The sequence below is a fragment of the Erpetoichthys calabaricus genome, chromosome 2 (genome assembly GCF_900747795.2).
Source record: "Erpetoichthys calabaricus chromosome 2, fErpCal1.3, whole genome shotgun sequence".
Lineage (NCBI taxonomy): Eukaryota > Metazoa > Chordata > Cladistia > Polypteriformes > Polypteridae > Erpetoichthys > Erpetoichthys calabaricus.
In genome coordinates, this window is record NC_041395.2 from 224,223,057 (window position 1) to 224,243,321 (window position 20,265).

The 20,265-nt window shown below is 37.7% G+C and overlaps 1 protein-coding gene across 1 annotated transcript in view; it reads right to left on the reverse strand.

Annotated features, from left to right (window-relative positions):
• The window catches only part of micu1 (mitochondrial calcium uptake 1), a 154,158-nt gene continuing 133,893 nt past the window's right edge, over window positions 1-20,265 (reverse strand). The window contains exons 9-12 of the mRNA XM_028795209.2: window positions 14,705-14,842; window positions 9,521-9,629; window positions 3,157-3,246; window positions 1-1,549 (exon numbers count right to left, since the gene is read on the reverse strand). Coding sequence (XP_028651042.1) covers window positions 1,389-1,549; window positions 3,157-3,246; window positions 9,521-9,629; window positions 14,705-14,842 — 498 coding nt within the window. The 3' untranslated portion in view covers window positions 1-1,388. The remainder of the gene's footprint in view (window positions 1,550-3,156; window positions 3,247-9,520; window positions 9,630-14,704; window positions 14,843-20,265) is intronic.

Sequence of the window (20,265 nt, forward strand, 5' to 3'; positions counted from 1 at the left end):
CTTTCTTCCATTTTTTTATTAAATAGTACAGATTAAAATCACCCAAAATATCAGTAAGTAAAAATCAATTGCATAGTGCATAATTGTTTGAAATTTAAGCTGTAAATTAATATATACCTGTTAAAATAAGTCACGGTTTAAAGCTGAGCCCGAGGCCTGCTGCTGACATGTTGTGCTGTACTATAAATGGCGTCTTCTGGTTGTGTGCACAAAATAAAAGATGAATAAAGTCCATCAGTCCACAATGGCTGTGCACTGCAGAATTGAATGATTGGATATCTCAAAATTTCCTTTCTTTTTCTTTAGAAAGTTTGAGGTCATGTTAGAATTTGTGGAGTATTTGTAGTACTAGGGTGTTGTACCGTGTTAGCCATTATGAATGTAGAGAAAAGCCAAGCAAAATGACACCTTTTATTGGCTAACTGGAAAGATTACAATATGCAAGCTTTCGAGGCAACTCAGGCCCCTTCTTCTTGACATCTTGCCTGAAGAAGGGGCCTGAGTTGCCTCGAAAGCTTGCATATTGTAATCTTTCCAGTTAGCCAATAAAAGGTGTCATTTTGCTTGGAGTATTTGTGTTTGCTAAGTCCTTAAAAATGTTGGCTATACTGCACTCCTGCCTCCAAATTTTTCATAAAAAAAATAACTCTGCCTCATTTTCATAACTGTGGTATTTTGGGTGAAACAAAAACGATGAGCTGCAAAGTGATCTTCCTTCTCCATGTTGGAAGCTGAATATTAAGACACCGTCCCAGAAGGAGGAAGCCAGTAACTTCAGTTTAATTTTTTGTATTTTCTTTGATGCTTTCATTATTGTTTGTTATACAATCCACTCATAAAACAAAACAATGCATTGGTGTTAGCCATGGCGCCTTACCCTTTAGTCCTTGCATACTAGACAATGGAAACACACTTTTGGAATATTCATCAGCATCACTTGAGAGTTTTATATTCCTTGAAGGCACTAATGACCTTCTAGATGTAATTCCTTGGCTGAGCCTTCCATTCAAACTGTGACCTTGGACCCCTCCGCCTGGTCTGTCAGCCATGGAGCACTCGGGATTTCTGTGTTCTCTTTCTTAGGAAGATGAGGCAGCAAAATAGAAATTCACATGCACCTGCAATTCTCTGTACAAATATTATATGTTCACTTATGAATCTCAATCTAACATGAGCAGTGCTCAAAGGTAAAATAAGACCAGCTTCATCCTGAGTGGATCCATCGCTTGCTAAATGCATTTGACAGGTTTTTGGTCAAATATTTGGGCACCGTTATAAGGTTATTCAAACAAGCATTTGAAAAAGCTATTAACATATAACTTTACAACTTTTGGTATAAACAAACCCCGACCAGCCCTTTTGCCCGTGTTGAACACAGAAGGTGTGTTTTACTGCTTTGGAGTGGCAAAATCCCACGCCGTTTCCTGGGCGCATTTCCACATGGCTCTCATCAGTCTCGTGAAGCCCATGTCCTTAGGCTTCTCCAGGCCTCGCATGAGCCTCTGCTTCATGATGGATATGAACTCCTTATTGCTCAGCTCTCCATTACCTGGAGGTACAAATGGTACATGTTAATCACTGGAACAACGGGACAGCCAATAGTGAAGTGCACGTTAACATCAGAGTTAGGAAACACAGGCCCTTATCTACTTGGAACCGGCTTTGATTTTTTCCTGTTGCACTTTTTACTTTCTTGTATATGAAGTATTGTAATCGTCCAAAAATTCAATTTTGAGATTTTGATGAATCTCGACGTTTTAGACCTCCCCGAGTTTGATTTACTTTCTCGTAGGGAACGTAATTGTAATCGTCCAAAAATTCAATTTCAAGATTTTGGTGAATCTTGACCTGTATAAAGCCTTTTAGAGTCCGAAAATACCATTTTTGGAATTATGTTTGCTTGTCTGTCTGTCTGTGTGTGTGTGTGTGTGTGTTTATGTAAACACGACAGCTTAAGTGCGCTTTCACTTGGGTCACTTAGGTATTCGGTACAAAACATTGATTTCTATCAACTGTTGTGCTATTTCTCCTAACCGGAAGTGGTACTTTTTTATTCATGCAGCTGCAGAGTCTGATTTATTTAATTTTACTTTTATAATAATTGTTCAATATATTATTAATCTGATTTGATTTGTTGTTGATGGTTCTTTAATGTACATAATATAAAAATATAATCATTGTCTTGTAGTTTACACTTCAAATATCCATCCCCATATCTTAGTATTTGAGAAAGTCTGGTCTCCCAATTTTTTCATCCTGTTTTTATAATCTCGTCCCCTTCATGAAGAGGTACATGATGACCTTTTCCATCTAGGACTCTATTCTTGAATGAATCTGTCTAAATCAACTCTCCAGGACAAGTGATGTCTGTACTGCTATTAATACTTGGCAGGTGTCTTTTGCCAAGGCAACCTATAGAGCAAACCTTCACAAACACACAGACAGACACACACACACTCTCTGTGATGGACTGGATAACGCAAACTAGCCAGAGGTGCCATCACAGCTCACTAAACACTGTTTAACAAATGACATTTGAAAGGCGAGTTGACAGGTTCTAGGGAGAAAGAGCCTCGACAAGCAGGTTTAGGGTGAGGCACTGCAGCGATGGGCACATAGCGACAATTTCTGTAAAAGGCAAGTACCTCGAAAAAATATAATGAACTCACAAAATTAGGCAAAAAAGATCACATAAATTTCAATTTCAATTTGACATATCATCAAACATGGCTTCTAAAAGTTGGTACTCTGTGGGCTGGAATATAAGAACGTGAGGACAGACTGAACCCTACCTCCCACACAGTCACTGCTTCAGAAGACATAATTTAAATTTAAAAAACACACTAAATTTTATCCTTTGAATAATTTCTAACAAATAGGACAATCAAGTTCTAGTTTAGTGATATTTCTTATGTAACCATAGATTCATATGCGTCCAAATGTTGCCACAAAGTTAAATTGCCACCTGAATTTGTTGACCAACATTTAGCCTGAAGGCCCATTCAACTGCAAGCACAGCAACAAAACAAACTGGAAGCTGCACAAATTACAGTAACAAGAATATTAGAACATTAGCATCAGTTGCAATTCAAACCAGGCTAAGTAATGACATATTACTTCAAGGATTTCATCAGAATCAGATACAATTCCACTTACCATCACAGTCAAAGAGTGCAAAAACAACGTCACAGACATGGTCAGACAGCTCCACGTGTGCCACGGTTCGGGCAACTTGCTTCATTGTAGCTGCAAGCCAGAAAACAGTAAAGAAAATGCAAATTTAGGGAAAAAGTTATGTTCTGTAAAGCAGGCACAAAAAGATTTAATATTTAGGACATTAAAGAAAAAGAGAAGAGTGTTGCCGTGACAATCCACCCCTTTGCACAAGAGGCACTTTTCATTCTTGAGTGTCAGGCATGTTTTAAATAATCACGATAAAGAATGCACACGCCAACTGCAAGTCTAGACGTCCACAGCCCCTCTAAGTGATTTCATTTACACTCTGAAAGGCCCATTTTTCAGAGTTTGACTAACAGTCTTGATGTCATGGAGTCTGTATTTTCTCTGATGGTGCCCTGTGTTGACAAATCTAATTGTGAGGTCACAGGTACCTTACCTGCTTCACATGATACATTCCACCTCTCTGTTGAAGTTAACATTAAAGGCACTTCACCATCGCTACCTGCTCTCCTAAAGAGTCTTCTTATACTCATAGCCTGTGCCTTTAATCCTTATCTTTAGTTCGACTAGATCCTGCTGCTTCCAGTCTTGTGAGTTATTCCTGTAGTGAAGGTGCTTTTGTCAACTTTACATCCATCTTACTGGTGTAAAACACTTCAGCACATTGCTTCCTCTAAAATTATTCATTGTCAAAATAAAACCCACTTGTTGGAATCTCTCCAGCCTGGGAACTGTGACAGTTCTTCATTATGAGTATGACCTTCTCCTAAATGGTAATGCTTACTTCTTAAACCCTATTTGGACAGGATTACCGTATATACTCGCAGATAAGTTCTCCCACGAATAAGTCAGGACTTGATTTTACAGTATAAGGAGACTGTGGAAGATTGTGGGTTTGTTTCCCGGTTCCTCCCTGTGTGGATAGCGCTTTGAGTACTGAGAAAAGCGCTATATAAATGTAATGAATTATTATTATTATAATTTCTGGTATATTATAATGTCGGTCATGTAAGTCGAATGCGGGAAAACTAACGCTATTGGTTTAAGAGATTATGATATGCTAACGCCCACCTGAGAGAGTAACCACGGAGCACACTGCCTTTTTTTCTATGTGTGTACGGCAATTCGCTGTATCATCGCGTGCTCCTAACCTCTCTCTATCTCTCTTTCTATTGTGCCTACGTGACCACACAGTAATACCCGAACTATTCCGAAGCTACATTTGCACTGATTTTTGTTTTTTTGTATCTCACACCCTCATACTCCTTTATCGTAAGAGCATCCCTTATCTACGATGGAGCATTCGATCAGAAGAAAATATGAAGCTGGTTTTAAATTAAACGTCGTTGAAGTAGAAAAAGAGATTGATAACTGTGCTGCTGCAACAAAATTCGATGCGTCTGAGAAACGGATGCAAGATTGGAGGAGGCAAGAAGATGTAAAAAAAGAAAAACGAAAATAATTATCACATTTTTGAACAGGCGTATAAGTCGCGGTATGATTTTATGATTGAGCATATACGGTAGTTTACACCAGGACATGGGCTTAACTACTTATGACTGGATGTCCTCTGTAATTTTAGTCTTGTCAGAATCGCTTGTGTGAGTAACATTTCATAGACTGCACGATTGCATCTTGGTAAACATTATAAAGCCTTCTAAATTCCATAAAAATAATGGCAGGTTAAACTTATCCTGTGTGAATCGACATTTCAGTAAAACACTCAATTGAGCAATTTGGTTAGAACTAAAACTGCAGCGGTCCTCCAGTAATAATTAATACACCCAAGGGCCTTAGGTAGGGTGAAGAGCTGCTAGTACTCCTGGTTTTGTGTGCTGAATAACAAGGGGATGGGGTATCCTGTCGGAGGCCCAAAGTCACTCTGATGTTTGTGTCAAAATGCTCAGAGCATAGTGGACCAGGGGGATGGGGTTTAACATTGAGGTGTAAACAGAAATATTGTTATAAGGGTCACTAATGTGGTCCAAACTGACACTGGTACACGTACATCAATTACTGGTACTCATAAGACAAGGATGGACAAATGCTGATATGTGTACCGTTCCACTTGACAGGCTGACTTTACCCCACCTCCTGGTGTAAAACTAATCCCATCTGAATAGGATGGGACTGGAAATGATGTTAAAAGAAACAAATAGATGGACTCATCAAAAACTTTTTTTTTGTCAAAGAACAGGCCAAGGTTGAAACTGAAACTCAATAGTTCAGGAAACAAAACCCAAAACATAATCCAAAAGCAATGCTAAGGTGTTCAGCCAGGATATTAAATCACAACTAAACACTACAAAAACTCTTTGTTGCATATTTATACTGTCGCACAAGTGACATGACATGTAGTAGCAACAGGCATAGCAACAATCAGGTCAGGTCAGGTTGGGGAGTGTGCACCAGTATAGCACAGCACGTTGCCACACCCACCACACAACGAAACGAAACGAGGAAGCACCAGGACTCTAAAGACTTGGATTTTGTCCTTTTGCATTAATATTGGGAGTGCCACACAACCCTTTCCACCAACCTCATGACCCCCCATGCTCTCCCAATCTGTCTACTGACTAATCAAGAGTCACCAGAGACATGAATGTCACTGCCAAGGTAAGTAAACCTCTCGACAAGGTCAACACTCTCTCCGCAGACAGACACACTGCTGATGGCTGTGCCTAAGACGTCATTAAAGGCCTGGATCTTGGTTTTTATCCAGGACACTCGCAAGCCCAGACACTCAGACTCCTCACTCAGTCTCTCGAGTGCCCCGATCAGAGCCTCCATTGACTCCGCAAAGATCACAGCATTGTCAGCAAAGTCAAGATCCATAAATCTTTCTTCACCAGCAGATGCCCCACAGCCGCTGGACCCCACAACCTTTGCCCAACACCCAGTCCATGCAAGCACTGAACAGAGCTGGGTTCAATAGCAACAATAAACAGCCTAAATGGTGTCGCCCACTAGGAAAACAAAATGGCTGTGCACCAAGAACTTAAATATTTTTTTCACTAAACTGAAAACAACCCCAAGCAGCAAAACCAGTTACAGAAATGGGTTTCATGTATCTGATACACCTAAAATGAAGGAAATAATACACAAGTACCTGGAGTGACCTCAGGAAAAACATTCATATTCATGACACCTTGTGAGGCTCTTCGGCTTGACCTCACAAAACTGCTAAGACAAATATCCCCTTGACACACCGGGAAAGTCATGGCTGACTTCCGTTCCTAAATGTATTCCTACAAGTAGGATATATATGCTTATGTTTGCTGATTTGGGTCTTGTAAAAGCATCCAGAAAATGGTCTAAATGTTACTCATTTAAAATTGATGGTTCCACATGTGTTATTTTTTAATTCCAAATGTTAAGAAGAAATATTTTAGAGACAAAATGAGATACCTTTTAATGGATATCTTAGTGAAAACTGAAATCTAATGTTTGCCTAACTATTCAGACCCCTGTGCTCTGGTAGTTTAGTTTTTATACTTCCTAACAAGAATATAATGGTCCTCAAAGTGGCCTTTACAAGTGTACATGTCCAAACGCATCTTGAATAAGGAAAGTTGTAACAGTTCGAGATTATTAATCTATCAACCACTACTACTTATAGGGTTTGATTCCTGCCCGGTCACTTTAAGGTAACCTGCTATCCCTTGATAGATCACCTCTCGTTTCGCTCCCACAAACAACGCTACAAAATTAAACAGATCTGACCTGACGCAGAGACAGATACTGTACAATTATATACAAATAATACCACCACCAAAACAAAACGCAGATATTTACAAGAGCAACACCCTGGCCCACCACCTATGTTTTGTGGTCTACTGTAGGTATCAGCTGGGTTTAGAATTCTTTAAAAAGTCTTGAGCTTACACAAATACGGACACACACGTTATAGCCCACCATCTTAATTCTACCCCGGGGTCCACTTCTGCGGTCGTTCCTTGTCTTTCTTCTGAGTGAAAGTAATCATCCGTATGAAAAGTCCAAAGAGTGAAAATATAGTGTGTCCTTCTTGGCTCTGATCTTTACATTTCCAGGTCTGTTAATCTTCCCTCGTTCAATTCAAAGAACACTCCTTCCTTTGTAGGTACTTCCTGTTTTTATAGCGTTTTTTTCCTGTAAGTACAGGTACAGCTACTGAGGCCTCTTAGACGCACGCTTGGAGTTTTTACTGTTTCATATTCTATTATTTTAACAGCATTAAAAAAGGAAAGACAACGTAAACATACAAAGTGTTGAGAACTACACAATGCCCTATTGTTAATTCTCTTACATTAAGTTATTAAGCTATTTATTATTTACCATATATTTAAAATTCTATTAATGATTTTTGATATTTATAAAGTCATCTAGTACTGTTATTGTCCCTTTTAGTTGAACAACTAAGCATTTCACTACATACTGTATTGTATTTATATGTGACAAACAAAATTTGATTTGATGTGATTTAAAGCACTGTGGTTGAAGAGTTTTATTTTCATTTATTACATAATGTGTTGCTTCTTTAATGGACCGTCATTCTGTCCAGAACTGTCTTGTACCCAGTGCTGCCTGGACATCCCCCGGGCCCTACTGAACCAGACATGTTTGAGAATGAATTAATGAATGGCCGATTTGTTTGCTGTTCTGGGAATGTAAGCTTCTACGGTCTTGTAAATAACTGAATCTCAAGCCTCAACTTCAGCTAAATACTCTTCACTAAAAATTGACGTCTTCAGGACAGACCAATGCAGCCTTTCCCTTGAGATGTTCTTCTGTTTCTGCCTCAATGGCATCTCAAAACACATTGCTGTCAACAGGGATACAACCATTTTTAAGACAAAGCAGCCACCTCTGCTCTCAGGCCCATAACCCAAGTTTAGAGAATAGCTCTACATTACCCAAATGTGCTGACCCAGTGCACCCAATTTACATTTCCATTAAGTAATGGTATTTCAAAGTAAACAAAACACCAGATAAAGAGCGCCTCTACAAATAACTGTTACAGCAAAGACATATGAAGAGCAAGTCATGAAATAAAAAGTGATTTAGGGATGTGCAAGTGTGTCTTAGAAATACTATAGTGTCACACAAGATGAATAGTGATGTGCTGAAATCGTTCTTACTGATGGGTTAATAAAATAACAAAATATAATTCTGAAGTATTTTAACTGAGGGTGGGCTAGAGCTGCAGAGCACTGGCGGTGGCGTAACAGAAAAAATAAGCAGTAACAGCGCTACTAAATTTACACTCATGTGAATAAAATGAATTGAATGAATTGGTATTTGTAACACAGAGAGAAGGCACATGACAGAAACATAGAGGTTTATACATGTAAAAAATGATAGCAAATGCTCCATCATAACAAAAATATCCATCAATCAACTTTACCATCTAAACCCAATTTTCAGGTAAAAGGGTGTTCACAGATTAGAACCAATCTTGTATGAAATGCCAGTCCATCAGAGGGCACTCTCACACAGACACTGCGTCTGAATCCAAAGCCAGTACACAGCAGTTAGTGTACACGTAGAATTTACACTTCAGAGTTATGACTCCATGCCACCGGCGGTAATACAAAATATGCTGAAATTCAGTTTGGAAATAATTGTTATATATTTCATTTTTCTATAGCAATGAAATAATCGTGTAGTTCTGAATTTAGATTACCCAGGTTTGAAATTTGGATACACAACAAAACAAATGGAGTTCTTTGCATGATAGGACTGAATTTCTAACCCCGTGTTGCAAAGGAGCATTGCTTAGTTTTTCTGGTTTTTTTTCCTTCCCCAAACTAACACACTAAAAAACATTAATTGAATGCAAAGTGCTTTTGTTCAACTTTCCATTTTATGCACACACTTTGTCCATCATTTATTTTCTTGATTTGTACCAGTTATGACATTTCTGGGAAAACACTTTAGTTTAAGTAGTACAAAAATGCATCTATTACTGATTTACTCTCAAGTAACAAGGCCTTAAAAAAGGCTTCTTTGAGTTTTCATACCACTTACAAAGTATCAGTAAAGTGTCTTTTCATCTCTGCAATGTGACCTACTAGCAAAACCTCACTCTGGAGTGGTCTGTGGTGGTTTCACTGTGACTCATTTCTCTCGACATTACATATTTAGTATAAGGCCTGTGAATACTTCATATTAACAAGTCATTCGAATGTCATGTCAACATGCCACACTGCACAGAGATGAATAACAAATCTACTCATGTTTTATACGTGTCATGAAGACCAGAAGAAGTGTTTGTTAAGGTTTTGATATGTAGCAGTAAATGAGTAACATGCATGTTTACAGTACCTAAACTAAAGTGTTACCGATTTCTGATACCAACCTTTATCTATTGAGGCACCAGCCATATGATAGAAGCTCAGGGCCGTGTCCACATCATTTACATTTTTCAGGAACTTAAAGAAATTTTCTAGTTCTTCAAAAGTTACGCCCTGCAAAATAAAACAAAGCAAGATATAGTTACATGGAAAAAAAAATGTTTATTTTCTTTTTACAGTTCCTTTTTTTGTATCATATGATATTTAGTTATTTTTATTACATTATATAACAGCCATTAGCAGAAGCTAACAAGTATCAGTAACTAGCAGACAAAGAAGTCCTGGACTTGGCAATTAAAGTGAATGTCATCATGACAGTTAAGAATGTGTTTAGTGATGCATCAAAATAGTTTAAAATAGTACACTATATGTGCGCAGCCGTAGATCAAGAACATCTGGCTGACTGCTTAGAAATCTGTAATCATAACACTAACAAATTCAATTTATTTTAGATTTTAGCAAAAGCTCTGGCAAGAAAAAGGATATTTATTCTTAAGTTTTTTTTCTAGTCATATTAGGTAGAGTGAAGCAGATGGCTATATATGATAAGCCCATAAATCTAGACAGGTAATAATATTTAAGACGATATCCAACACTCAGCTAGACAGGTAACAATATTTAAGACGATATCCAACACTCAGCTAGACAGGTAACAATATTTAAGACGATATCCAACACTCAGCTAGACAGGTAACAATATTTAAGACGATATCCAACACTCAGCTAGACAGGTAATAATATTTAAGACGATATCCAACACTCAGCTAGACAGGTAACAATATTTAAGACGATATCCAACACTCAGCTAGACAGGTAATAATATTTAAGACGATATCCAACACTCAGCTAGACAGGTAATAATATTTAAGACGATATCCAACACTCAGCTAGACAGGTAATAATATTTAAGACGATATCCAACACTCAGCTAGACAGGTAATAATATTTAAGACGATATCCAACACTCAGCTAGACAGGTAACAATATTTTAGACGATATCCAACAATAATCTAGACAGAATATTTTAGATTATATCCAACACTAAGCTGCAATACCCATGTGAGAGCACTTGGGAGTCACTGCAGTGCTGCAGCATGTTATTCCGGCTGTGAATGCATAATATACATTATTTAGGATATACAAGTTGAATAGCCCCCCCACACCCCCAAACATATATTCTCTATAATCTGAAAAATCTTCTTAATAACCTCTGGAATTTTTTTTCAGTTTGTTCATTTCTCAAACATTCTCAAGCCCCTGAAGTGGGATTTTGGTGGCAGGTAGGACAGGGAGAAGGATCAGGAAGTGCCTGGACTCCTTATCACACAACACAATGAACAGAAGGTCAGTCCCCACATCAGATGTATAAATATGGGAATGTGTGTGCACAGACCAAAAGTCAAGCTCACAGAACTGCACCACCATTTCTGGCAAATGCAGTAGATTTGTAGGTAACAATTTCAGAATTGGCAAATAGAGAGTCAGAAAAAAAACATTCCTGAGACCTTTATTTTTATATAAATACAATAAAGGAACAAAAGAATAGTGTGTGTTCATAGTGAACATAGTTAGTGAAGGTATTTTTGACAGCCTAAAAGTTTGTACTTCACTGTAATTCACCTTTGTTGTTCCTTTGTCATTAAAAACACGCTGTAGGACTTTAATCACAGGTAATGGAGTGAAAGCACCCCATCATATTTCTAGGAAATAAGCAGCACTGAAGGCATCAACTGAAAATGTCTATTATATTTTATTGACAGACTGCTAAGAATTTAACCTAACAGCACAATCTACCACATAAATCAACTCTGTTTTATGCACCCTGGTATGTTTAATAAACTATAAGTGTCTACGAATGTCTATTATATATTACACAATTGTTAGAATAAAGGGTCAAATGGGCAGACAGGTGAAAGAAAATGAAACCTCAGTGAACTTTCAATATACTTATTTTAATACTTAAAAAATATCCATCCATCCATTTTCCAACCCACTAAATCCAAACACAGGGTCACGGGGGTCTGCTGGAGGCAATCCCAGCCAACACAGGGCACAAGGCAGGAACCAATCCTGGGCAGGGTGCCAACCCACCACAGGACACACACACACACAAACACACCCACACACCAAGCACACACTGGGGCCAATTTAGAATCGCCAATCCACCTAACCTGCATGTCTTTGGACTGTGGGAGGAAACCGGAGCGCCCGGAGGAAACCCACGCAGACACGGGGAGAACATGCAAACTCCACATACGGAGGACGCGGGAAGCGAACCCAGGTCCCCAGGTCTCCCAACTGCGAGGCAGCAGTGCTACCCACTGCGCCACAGCGCTGCCCCTTAAAAAATATTTTTTCAAAAAAATCTTTTGATGGTACAGGACAAGTTACAATAGAGCTTATGATGAAAAAAAGAATATTTAATTTTCTTTACTCTCAGAAAGCTTTTACTTTGTTTTTCAAATAGCAGTTAGTTAGTAAGATCAAACTGATGGCACCGAAGCAACAAGCCTCTGCAAGCCTTCTTCAATAACACATACCTTCTACCTTCAAGTTTTCACTCAAATTTCAATGAAACGTCCTCTTAACAAGACCCAGCAGGCTCACTAGGAGCAGAACTTGGCAAGGTCTCAATCTTACAACGAAATTGAGAGGCAGTCATGTGCAAATCCTCATGCATGAGGGAAAAAAAGTCGGTTTGATGAGAAAGTTAGCATTAGGGTGTCTCTTTCTTAAACTACCGAAATAAACGTACCTAATATGGTAGGTAGTGTGTTTCACCAAAATATTAAAGAAGCAAATTTATTTCAGTGGCAGCCGTGACACATTATAATAACGCTAACCCTCCTTGTTTTGACTTTATTTATAGTTTAAAATCTCACAAGAATTCTGATTTCATCGCCACAATGTTTTCCATGAACTGATGGTTTTAAATGAGGGCTATACGTTAAAAACAGCAACATTTATTTATATAATACATTTTCATATATACAATAACTGCAGCTCAAAGTGCTTTATAAATAAACAGTAATTAAAAAAATAAGAGAAGTGAAAGACTTTTTAATATAAATGCCAACAAACTGTGGAAGATTATTTGTGTAAAAATTACGTTCCATTCAACGTGTTAACTACATTATACATGGTGCACTTAACCTGGCATTGTTTTATCGTGTCATAATTAAAAACTTATCAATGAAATCATCAATTGCTTTTTATCATGTCACACAATTTTTGTGTCGGTTTAAAATGTAATACAAAAGCATATTGCATTTTAACTCATGTCCATCAATCACAAGTCTTAACTAAAAGTAAAGCAAACATATTGCATTTTGTTTAATGGCTGCTCCGAGTGTATTGCATTTCAGATTAAAACCACACATTAATCATCGCAATCAGCATTACAAGGTGGGGTAAGGGGCATTCAACCTCTAAACATTTCTGTTTTCTGGCAGCAAGCACAAGTTACAGCAATGTGGAGCGATTAACTGAAAGGGTGAGAAATATGTTTTAGGTCTCACTGAAAAAGTTTACTTTACATTAAATTGTCTGATTAATATAATAGGTTTGCCTTAAATGATATTGCTCCATTCTTCTTCTAATAGCACTGGCCAATACGTCAAGAAGTTTACCTGATACAGTCATCCCCATCTGCAGGTTTTTATAAATCATATTTAGGGGAACATTGTCATATGGATGCCCTGGTTGCTGTAGCTCTTTGGGACATTAGCTCTTGAATGCGTTCAATGGCTGGAAAATATTCTCTTGTTGCTGCTTATATTAAACTTTTCTTTCCAGCAACCAATCGACACTGAAGACAATAAACTCGTTATTTACATCTCCAGCTTCCACCTCTTCAAGGAGACGGCAGATCCCCTGCCTTATCAATTCCTCATTCTCCATCATTAGCACCGGGTGAACCCATTTGTAATTGGATCACTCCTTAGCTCAACTGTTGATGCTCTTTGCTGTTCCTTTTGATGCCAATTAATCATCATTTGATTACATTTAGTTTTGGCACAATCAATTCATGGTCTGGAATCAAAATGCATTACACTCGGAGCAGCCGCTAAGCAGAAAGCAATATGTTTGCTTTGCTTTTAGTTAACACACGTGATCTATGAGCACAAATCAAAATGCAAGATGCTTTTGTGTTGCATTTTAAACTGTACTCCGCTCATCCATTACAGCGTGGTTTGGATTAGCATCTAACCTGACAAGAACAAGCTACAGCGAATAGTCAGGTCTGATGACTGATGATCACTGGCACCGGTTTTTCCACCTTTAAGGACATGTGTTATTCCAGAGTCATGAAGCGGACAGGGAAAAATTATCACCAATTCCTCACATCCTGGCCACAACTTGTCTGAACTTCTTCCATTTGCAAGGCATTATAGAGCAAACTATACCAAAACAAGCTGATATACAGTAAGAAAAATTTATTTCCACAGGTTATGAAGCTCATAAATGGTTAATTTAGCTCTCCTTGCTCAGTCTGCCAGTCCCCCCCACCAACCTCCAATACCTCACAATATTTTTACATATAGCTAATGCATTGTGGACCACTGGGGCGCGTACAGCTGCCCTAACCCAACACTGACAGACAGAGAGACAAGTGCAGCACACAACACACTTTTATTCATGACTAGAGAAGCACTTTTCTTCACTCGCTGCAGTACAGAGCACCAAAGTGCACGGTTTACAGTCCTTTTCTGTCTCTCTCTTCCTTCTTTTGGTTTCTTCCACCGCCACTCCTTCCTCCCGACTATGGCTATCAGAGTAGTGGCCGCTGGCTCGGGTGTGGCCCAGCAGGGTTGAGCTACCATGCTCCAAACCCGAAGCACTGCTGCACACCAGGGGGGCTGCCCTCTAGCATTCTGGGGGAGGTAATGATCTGGTTATGCTCTCTCCATTATAGGGGCGTCCCAGCCAGGCAAGGGACCCGGCCGTCCACCACAGCATATATGTCAGTATTTCTTGCACTGCCTTGTACTTTTTTTATGCATATACGTATATTCTTTGTGTTGTATTTATTTTAGGTGTGTACTTGTCAATTGAGTGTATGTCTATAATGTAAAATGTAGACAAAATTTTTCTATGAGATCAAACTTGGCCAATAAATGTGATTCTGATGACAGATAAAAACAAAATCAGTTAAAAATTTTTAATATGGGGTGAAAACAAAATTTTACCGGAGCATCTTTAAACTGCTTCTTCAGGTTTTTCAGCATTTGAGTAAGCTTACGTGACTGGACACCACTGTATGCTAGTAGCATACTTCCAAACTGACGTTCTGTGATTCGTCCATTGACAGGGTCATTACGTTCAAACTGGGGGAGAAAGACAGGAAGACAGAGATAAGTCAGAAATTAGACACAAGCAAGGCTGATAAAAAGAATATTTACAGAAGACACAACCAGCCCAGAGTCTGATGTACAACAACATTTATTTATATAGCACACTTTCATACAAATGATGTAGCTCAAAGTCAATAGTTCGTTTGACCATACATGAAACAAAGTGAAAACTAAAAGTAACTGCAATTAGATGGAAAATGGTAGTATTTTATGCTTTAAAATAAATAATAAAAAGGGTGGAAATTACTGTGTTTTTATTAAGCAATTCTGGATCTAGGGAAGGGAATTGTTTTCAGTCAAGAAACAACCACATACAGTACATTCTTATTATCTGCTAGGACAGGTGTAGTGGACGCCTCAGCAATCCCAAGGAGGCAGGGATGTACCCCATTAGATCTACACAAAGCTAGCCACAAAAATATTGATTTTTGAACACAGAAATAAATACATGGTGGATTTTTAGGCTAAATGAAACATGAAAAACTTGTGAGTCATGTCATGTGACATTATAAATAACTCGGTGCCCATTAATGAGTTTGCGGGAGATGGTGGTCTGCGAGCCCTTCACAGTCCGGACGGGGTCAGCTGAGTATCTTGGAGCAGGCTGTGCGGAGATAAATGTTTGAGTGACAGTAGTCCACATCCTTTATATCATGATGGTTTGAGAAAGAGGGCGCAGAATTTCTTAGGAAATGAATAAACCAGACCTCATTTTGTCTGTTGGACATTCTGCACTATACTATGTGACCTAGGTTAAAACAAAAATCATTTCTCCATAAAAACTGGAGCAACTTATAAAAAATAATTTCCAACAACCTCTTTTGAAATAGTGTAGCATTTCCATGCCCTTCTCGTTATTTGCAAAGGTTAAAAATGATTTGATTGACTTGTTCAGCTATAATTTTGCCATTAAAAAACAACAGATGACCGTTCACTGCTGTTTTTGCATAATGGTGAGAAATATAATTTTGTTGTAACAATACCATAACTTATTGAAACAGTCCCTATGTGACATATAACCCTCTTCTGGCATGTACACTAGTAAACTTTATCAAGTCCTCTTTAATTCAATGCCTGCATAGCATGTGAGTCTTGTGTTGTAAGCTTAATGAAAATAATGTATGAATAAGAAACAGGCAAAATATGTCCTCACCAAACCCAAGCCATGCATCTCATTCTGCGTTTGATCTTATTTTAATAACATTTCTTAAGGATGTGCATGTGCTCTTGTATAGAAAGACTCTCCTCTCACTGGAAATGCTGCAAAGACTCTCACTGAGCAGGGATTTACACTTGCACCGTTTTTACACCGCGCTTTCATTAACATTCCATTCTGCACCTAAAAAGCACAGCTCAGAAAAGAATGTCCTCTCTTAACACTAAAAAAAAGGTTGTGAGATCTTGTTGGGTATTCACTGCACACCTCTTAAAGCTGTCCAGAAAAAGAGACTTTTTCTATTTATTTACTGGTCAGTTCACCATAATTTGACATGAAAAAGGTCCAAAAAAGTACAATATCTGCAGACAGTAAACCTTTTCAAAAACAAAAATGATCTTTATTAAACATGTGGAGATACGCAACATTGATCAACTGTGGATGATTAATAAATTCTGAAACAGCATTGCTTGTTATACAATAGCTCCTCTAGCATTTGAACTGTATCAAAATCACACACTGGCTAAAATTTCTACCTGTAACTTAAAATGTATTTTAAAACACACACATCCCCTTCTACAGTTGCAGCACAACGTGATGCTCACAGACAGTTGCAAATGAAGTACCCAGCTGATAATATGGTTAGGGATTTGGTGTTAATACATCACTTTAAATTCTAGCAACAACCAGTAATGATTCTATTTAATGTTTCAAATGAAACATGTCTGATTACAAAATGGCAAATAAGAAGTATTTGAAAGCACTAACTAGCCAACTTCAAAGTTACTGCAAGTCCCCATAAGTAACGCAACAATCCAAAGGTAAAGAACCACTGACAGAAGATCTTATTCAAATACTTAGTCGTCAGGGTTGTAAATGATAGTAACAAACATGATTTAAAATATGTACAATGCAGTCTGATGCATTTGAATAGTTGCCCTTTGAACTCTTGAGATTCATTTAAGTACGAGTAGGTACCTGCATGGCAGTGCAGTGCGTAAGATAATCTATATCAGCAATAAGAAGAAGAGCGCAACAGTTTAATTAATGTTATTCTTAACCTTGTGCAACTGACTGTAAAATAAAAACTATGTAGTTGTTTTATTTAAGTATTGCTACGTTGAGTGGCTAATAACTAAATGTAAAATATTTTAAAATACTGAGGAACTTCCTTTAATGTCAAATGTAAAAGAGAAGGGACATTACTACAGGAATCTCCTGATGCCCCATCTCCTTCCTTAGTAATAAGCCAATTTGTCATTTGATGTTCTCGATATGTTCTTTGCGTTAGTGGCTCTGCTTTAATTTGCTACAGTTTATTATTTTGTGAACCAAACATAAATTGATTAAAATATTCTAATGTTAAAAATGATCATTTCTTAGCTATTTTATAGTGGAACAATGTATCTAATCTAATTGGCTACCTGCAGATGTTCGACTTCAGTGCTCTGCTGGCTGTCAGTTCAATTCCCGCCCATGACCCACAATGTGGCCCTGTGCAAATTACGTAAGCTGCTTGTGCTCCAGCTGTACAAAATATCTGTAACTAGTTGTAACATATGCAGAGCTTGTAGGCAACAGGCAAATGTGATAATAATAATACTAATAATAATAACATTACTCTTGAAGTTATCATGTAAAATGTTTTAGTATCCACTAGATGGCACTGGAAATGTGCAATAACGGTACCTTTCTGATAAAAGGTGCATACATTTTTATGCAGTCTGTCAATATTATAATCTGTCTCTCATTAAGCTAGTGGCAAAAAAGAACAGATGCTGGCATGTTTAATGAAAACTCAAAATATAATTACCAAGCTTGAGAAAATAAAAGAAAGAGTGAATGTCTTCCTAAATCAGATCACTTATGAAAACATTAATTCAACAATCCCTTACTTTAATTGTGACCTTGGAGTGACGAAGAGAGGTACATGTCCAAAGGATGCTTTGAACTATATTGTCCAGATAATTGTGTTACTAGTACAAACATTCATGGAAAGATGCACTAATTGGAAGGGACAATGCAATTCAGAATGTGATTCGCATGTTAGTTAAAATTAAATGACACTTGCTAGCAGTACCAGGATCTACCCTTGGATCTGATGTTTCACTAGACAGGCTCAAACCTGATATGTATAAAAAATAAATATATATGTATAATATACTGTAAATATTGAAATATTTTGAGTTACTACAGCTGTCCTTTTGTCTCACTGCCTTCTCTCTCTTCTCCCCCAGACATCCTCTGCTCCTGTTGTGGGTCCCCCTCCCAGGTGCGCCCCTATGAAGAGGAAGATTTTCTATTCTTTTAATTGAGAGACGGAACTGTCCCCTCCGACTACACACGGAGCTCGATTCATTCCTGTAACAGACTTATGTTTGTTTGAAGTGTCTGAATAACATTTCTGTCTCTAAAATCTCCTGTGTGCAACTCTGTGACTCAAGCGTGACAGCGTATGTGGATTTCACTTTCACCAAACAACAAATCTTTTAATTCTCGCTGATACGCCTCTTCATTGTGAAGAAACACTACTTTTCACTGATTACAACACAAATTAGACAATCTACAAGTCTCCAACTTAAAGTTTAAATCCAAAAAATATATTCGATCTCTTTTCACTATTCTGTTATTTCAGAGTAATAATTTCCATTTCTTTGCGCTAATGCGATCTTTACTATCATTTTTTGGAGACTTTTGAATTTTTGCACTTCCATTATATCAACCTGCTCTGCATGTGTATCGCACCAACATTTTGAATTCTTTACGACATTCTACTCTGTCATCTGCACTTGTCTTGCGGGACGTGAAAGTGTCTCTCTGAGAAAGTCATGTCTCATCTGTCTGAAAAAGTCTCGTCCCAAGATTTTTTTATATAATAGAGAGATGTTAAATATAATGATTATAAAAATGTCTCTTTTATAATATAAAGAAAAGTTCAGTTTAAGCAAGGTTCAAAGGTCAAAGGACGGGATATAAAAGAAGAAACTGCAGGAGACTGCATCAGACGAGATGAGAGGAGATCAGATCAGAAAGTGATGATCCAGAGAAGGATCGAGACCAACAGCCAGGAGCTGCAGTGTTTCTTTCTTTTTGTGGAATGTTCCATTCTTCTTCATGTTCTATTCAATAAAGGAAGACAACACCTGTTGTTAATCTGCGTCCCCTTTGAATCTGTGCAAAGACTCAACAAAAACCTGCAAACTGGAGGTAAGGTGCTACTTTAGCCAGGTTGAATACTTGTGTGGCAGAACAGGAATTCAGAGAGAGTGCACATTAGATTGACTCTTAAGAGAAAACAGGGTCAGACATTTTACTTTTTGAGAATCAGAAAGAACGTCAGCTCTTACAAATGTTCAAGGTCAACTCACCTCATTCATTTTGGTACCATATTATGTGACTAGCAATAATGTCATTCATTCTCTGAAGTTATATATAAAAAAAGGATTCATGAAGTAAAAAGATAAAAGTAGCCGGATTTCAAACAGAATGACAAAAATCAGAAACTGCACTGCTGACATGGACTTAAGATAGCCATATTTGTCCAAAATGTCTTGTTATGGTGTGTCACTGTATTCTTCTAGCTGTAGTGTATGATCAAGCATATCATCCCTTTTCCAGTCTGATTTATATTTTCCTAAAATTTCAATGGATTTAAAAACATCATCTACCATGCCTACATCCAGATTATATCTAAGTTCCCACTGTCTGCTAGCTTTAGCTGCTCATTACAAACTAGGCAGTATGAAAGTGTACCACTACCTGACAGGTCAGCATTTAACCTAAAAAAGTTTCACAAGTGAAGGAGTAAAGCTTTAATGTACATCAGCCAATTAAAATGTAGGCTCTTCAGTGCAAAGGTCACACTCTGGAATTCAGCAAGATTAGAAGAATTATTTTCCCAGGATAGATTGATAGAACAAAAGAAGTGCGCTTAACTGTTATTTACTGATTAACCTGAGCGCCATAGGATGTCCAAGAATTATAAATGCTCATGCATTCAACACTGTTTCAGTAAAGCCTGAAACCTGTTTAAGGTAACAGCTGGAATAAAAGGGACCTTCAAATAATCTAGAGATTTATTATTATATTATTTAATGATGAGGAAATCGTTGACACAAGTAAGAAAATGTCATAATTAATTGTGCTCTGCATACTGTTGAAAATAATGTATTATACAAGCAAGGTAATATGAAGGAAAAGCAAAATACAGTATATACTGTAGAAGCTTACTGTTTTATGT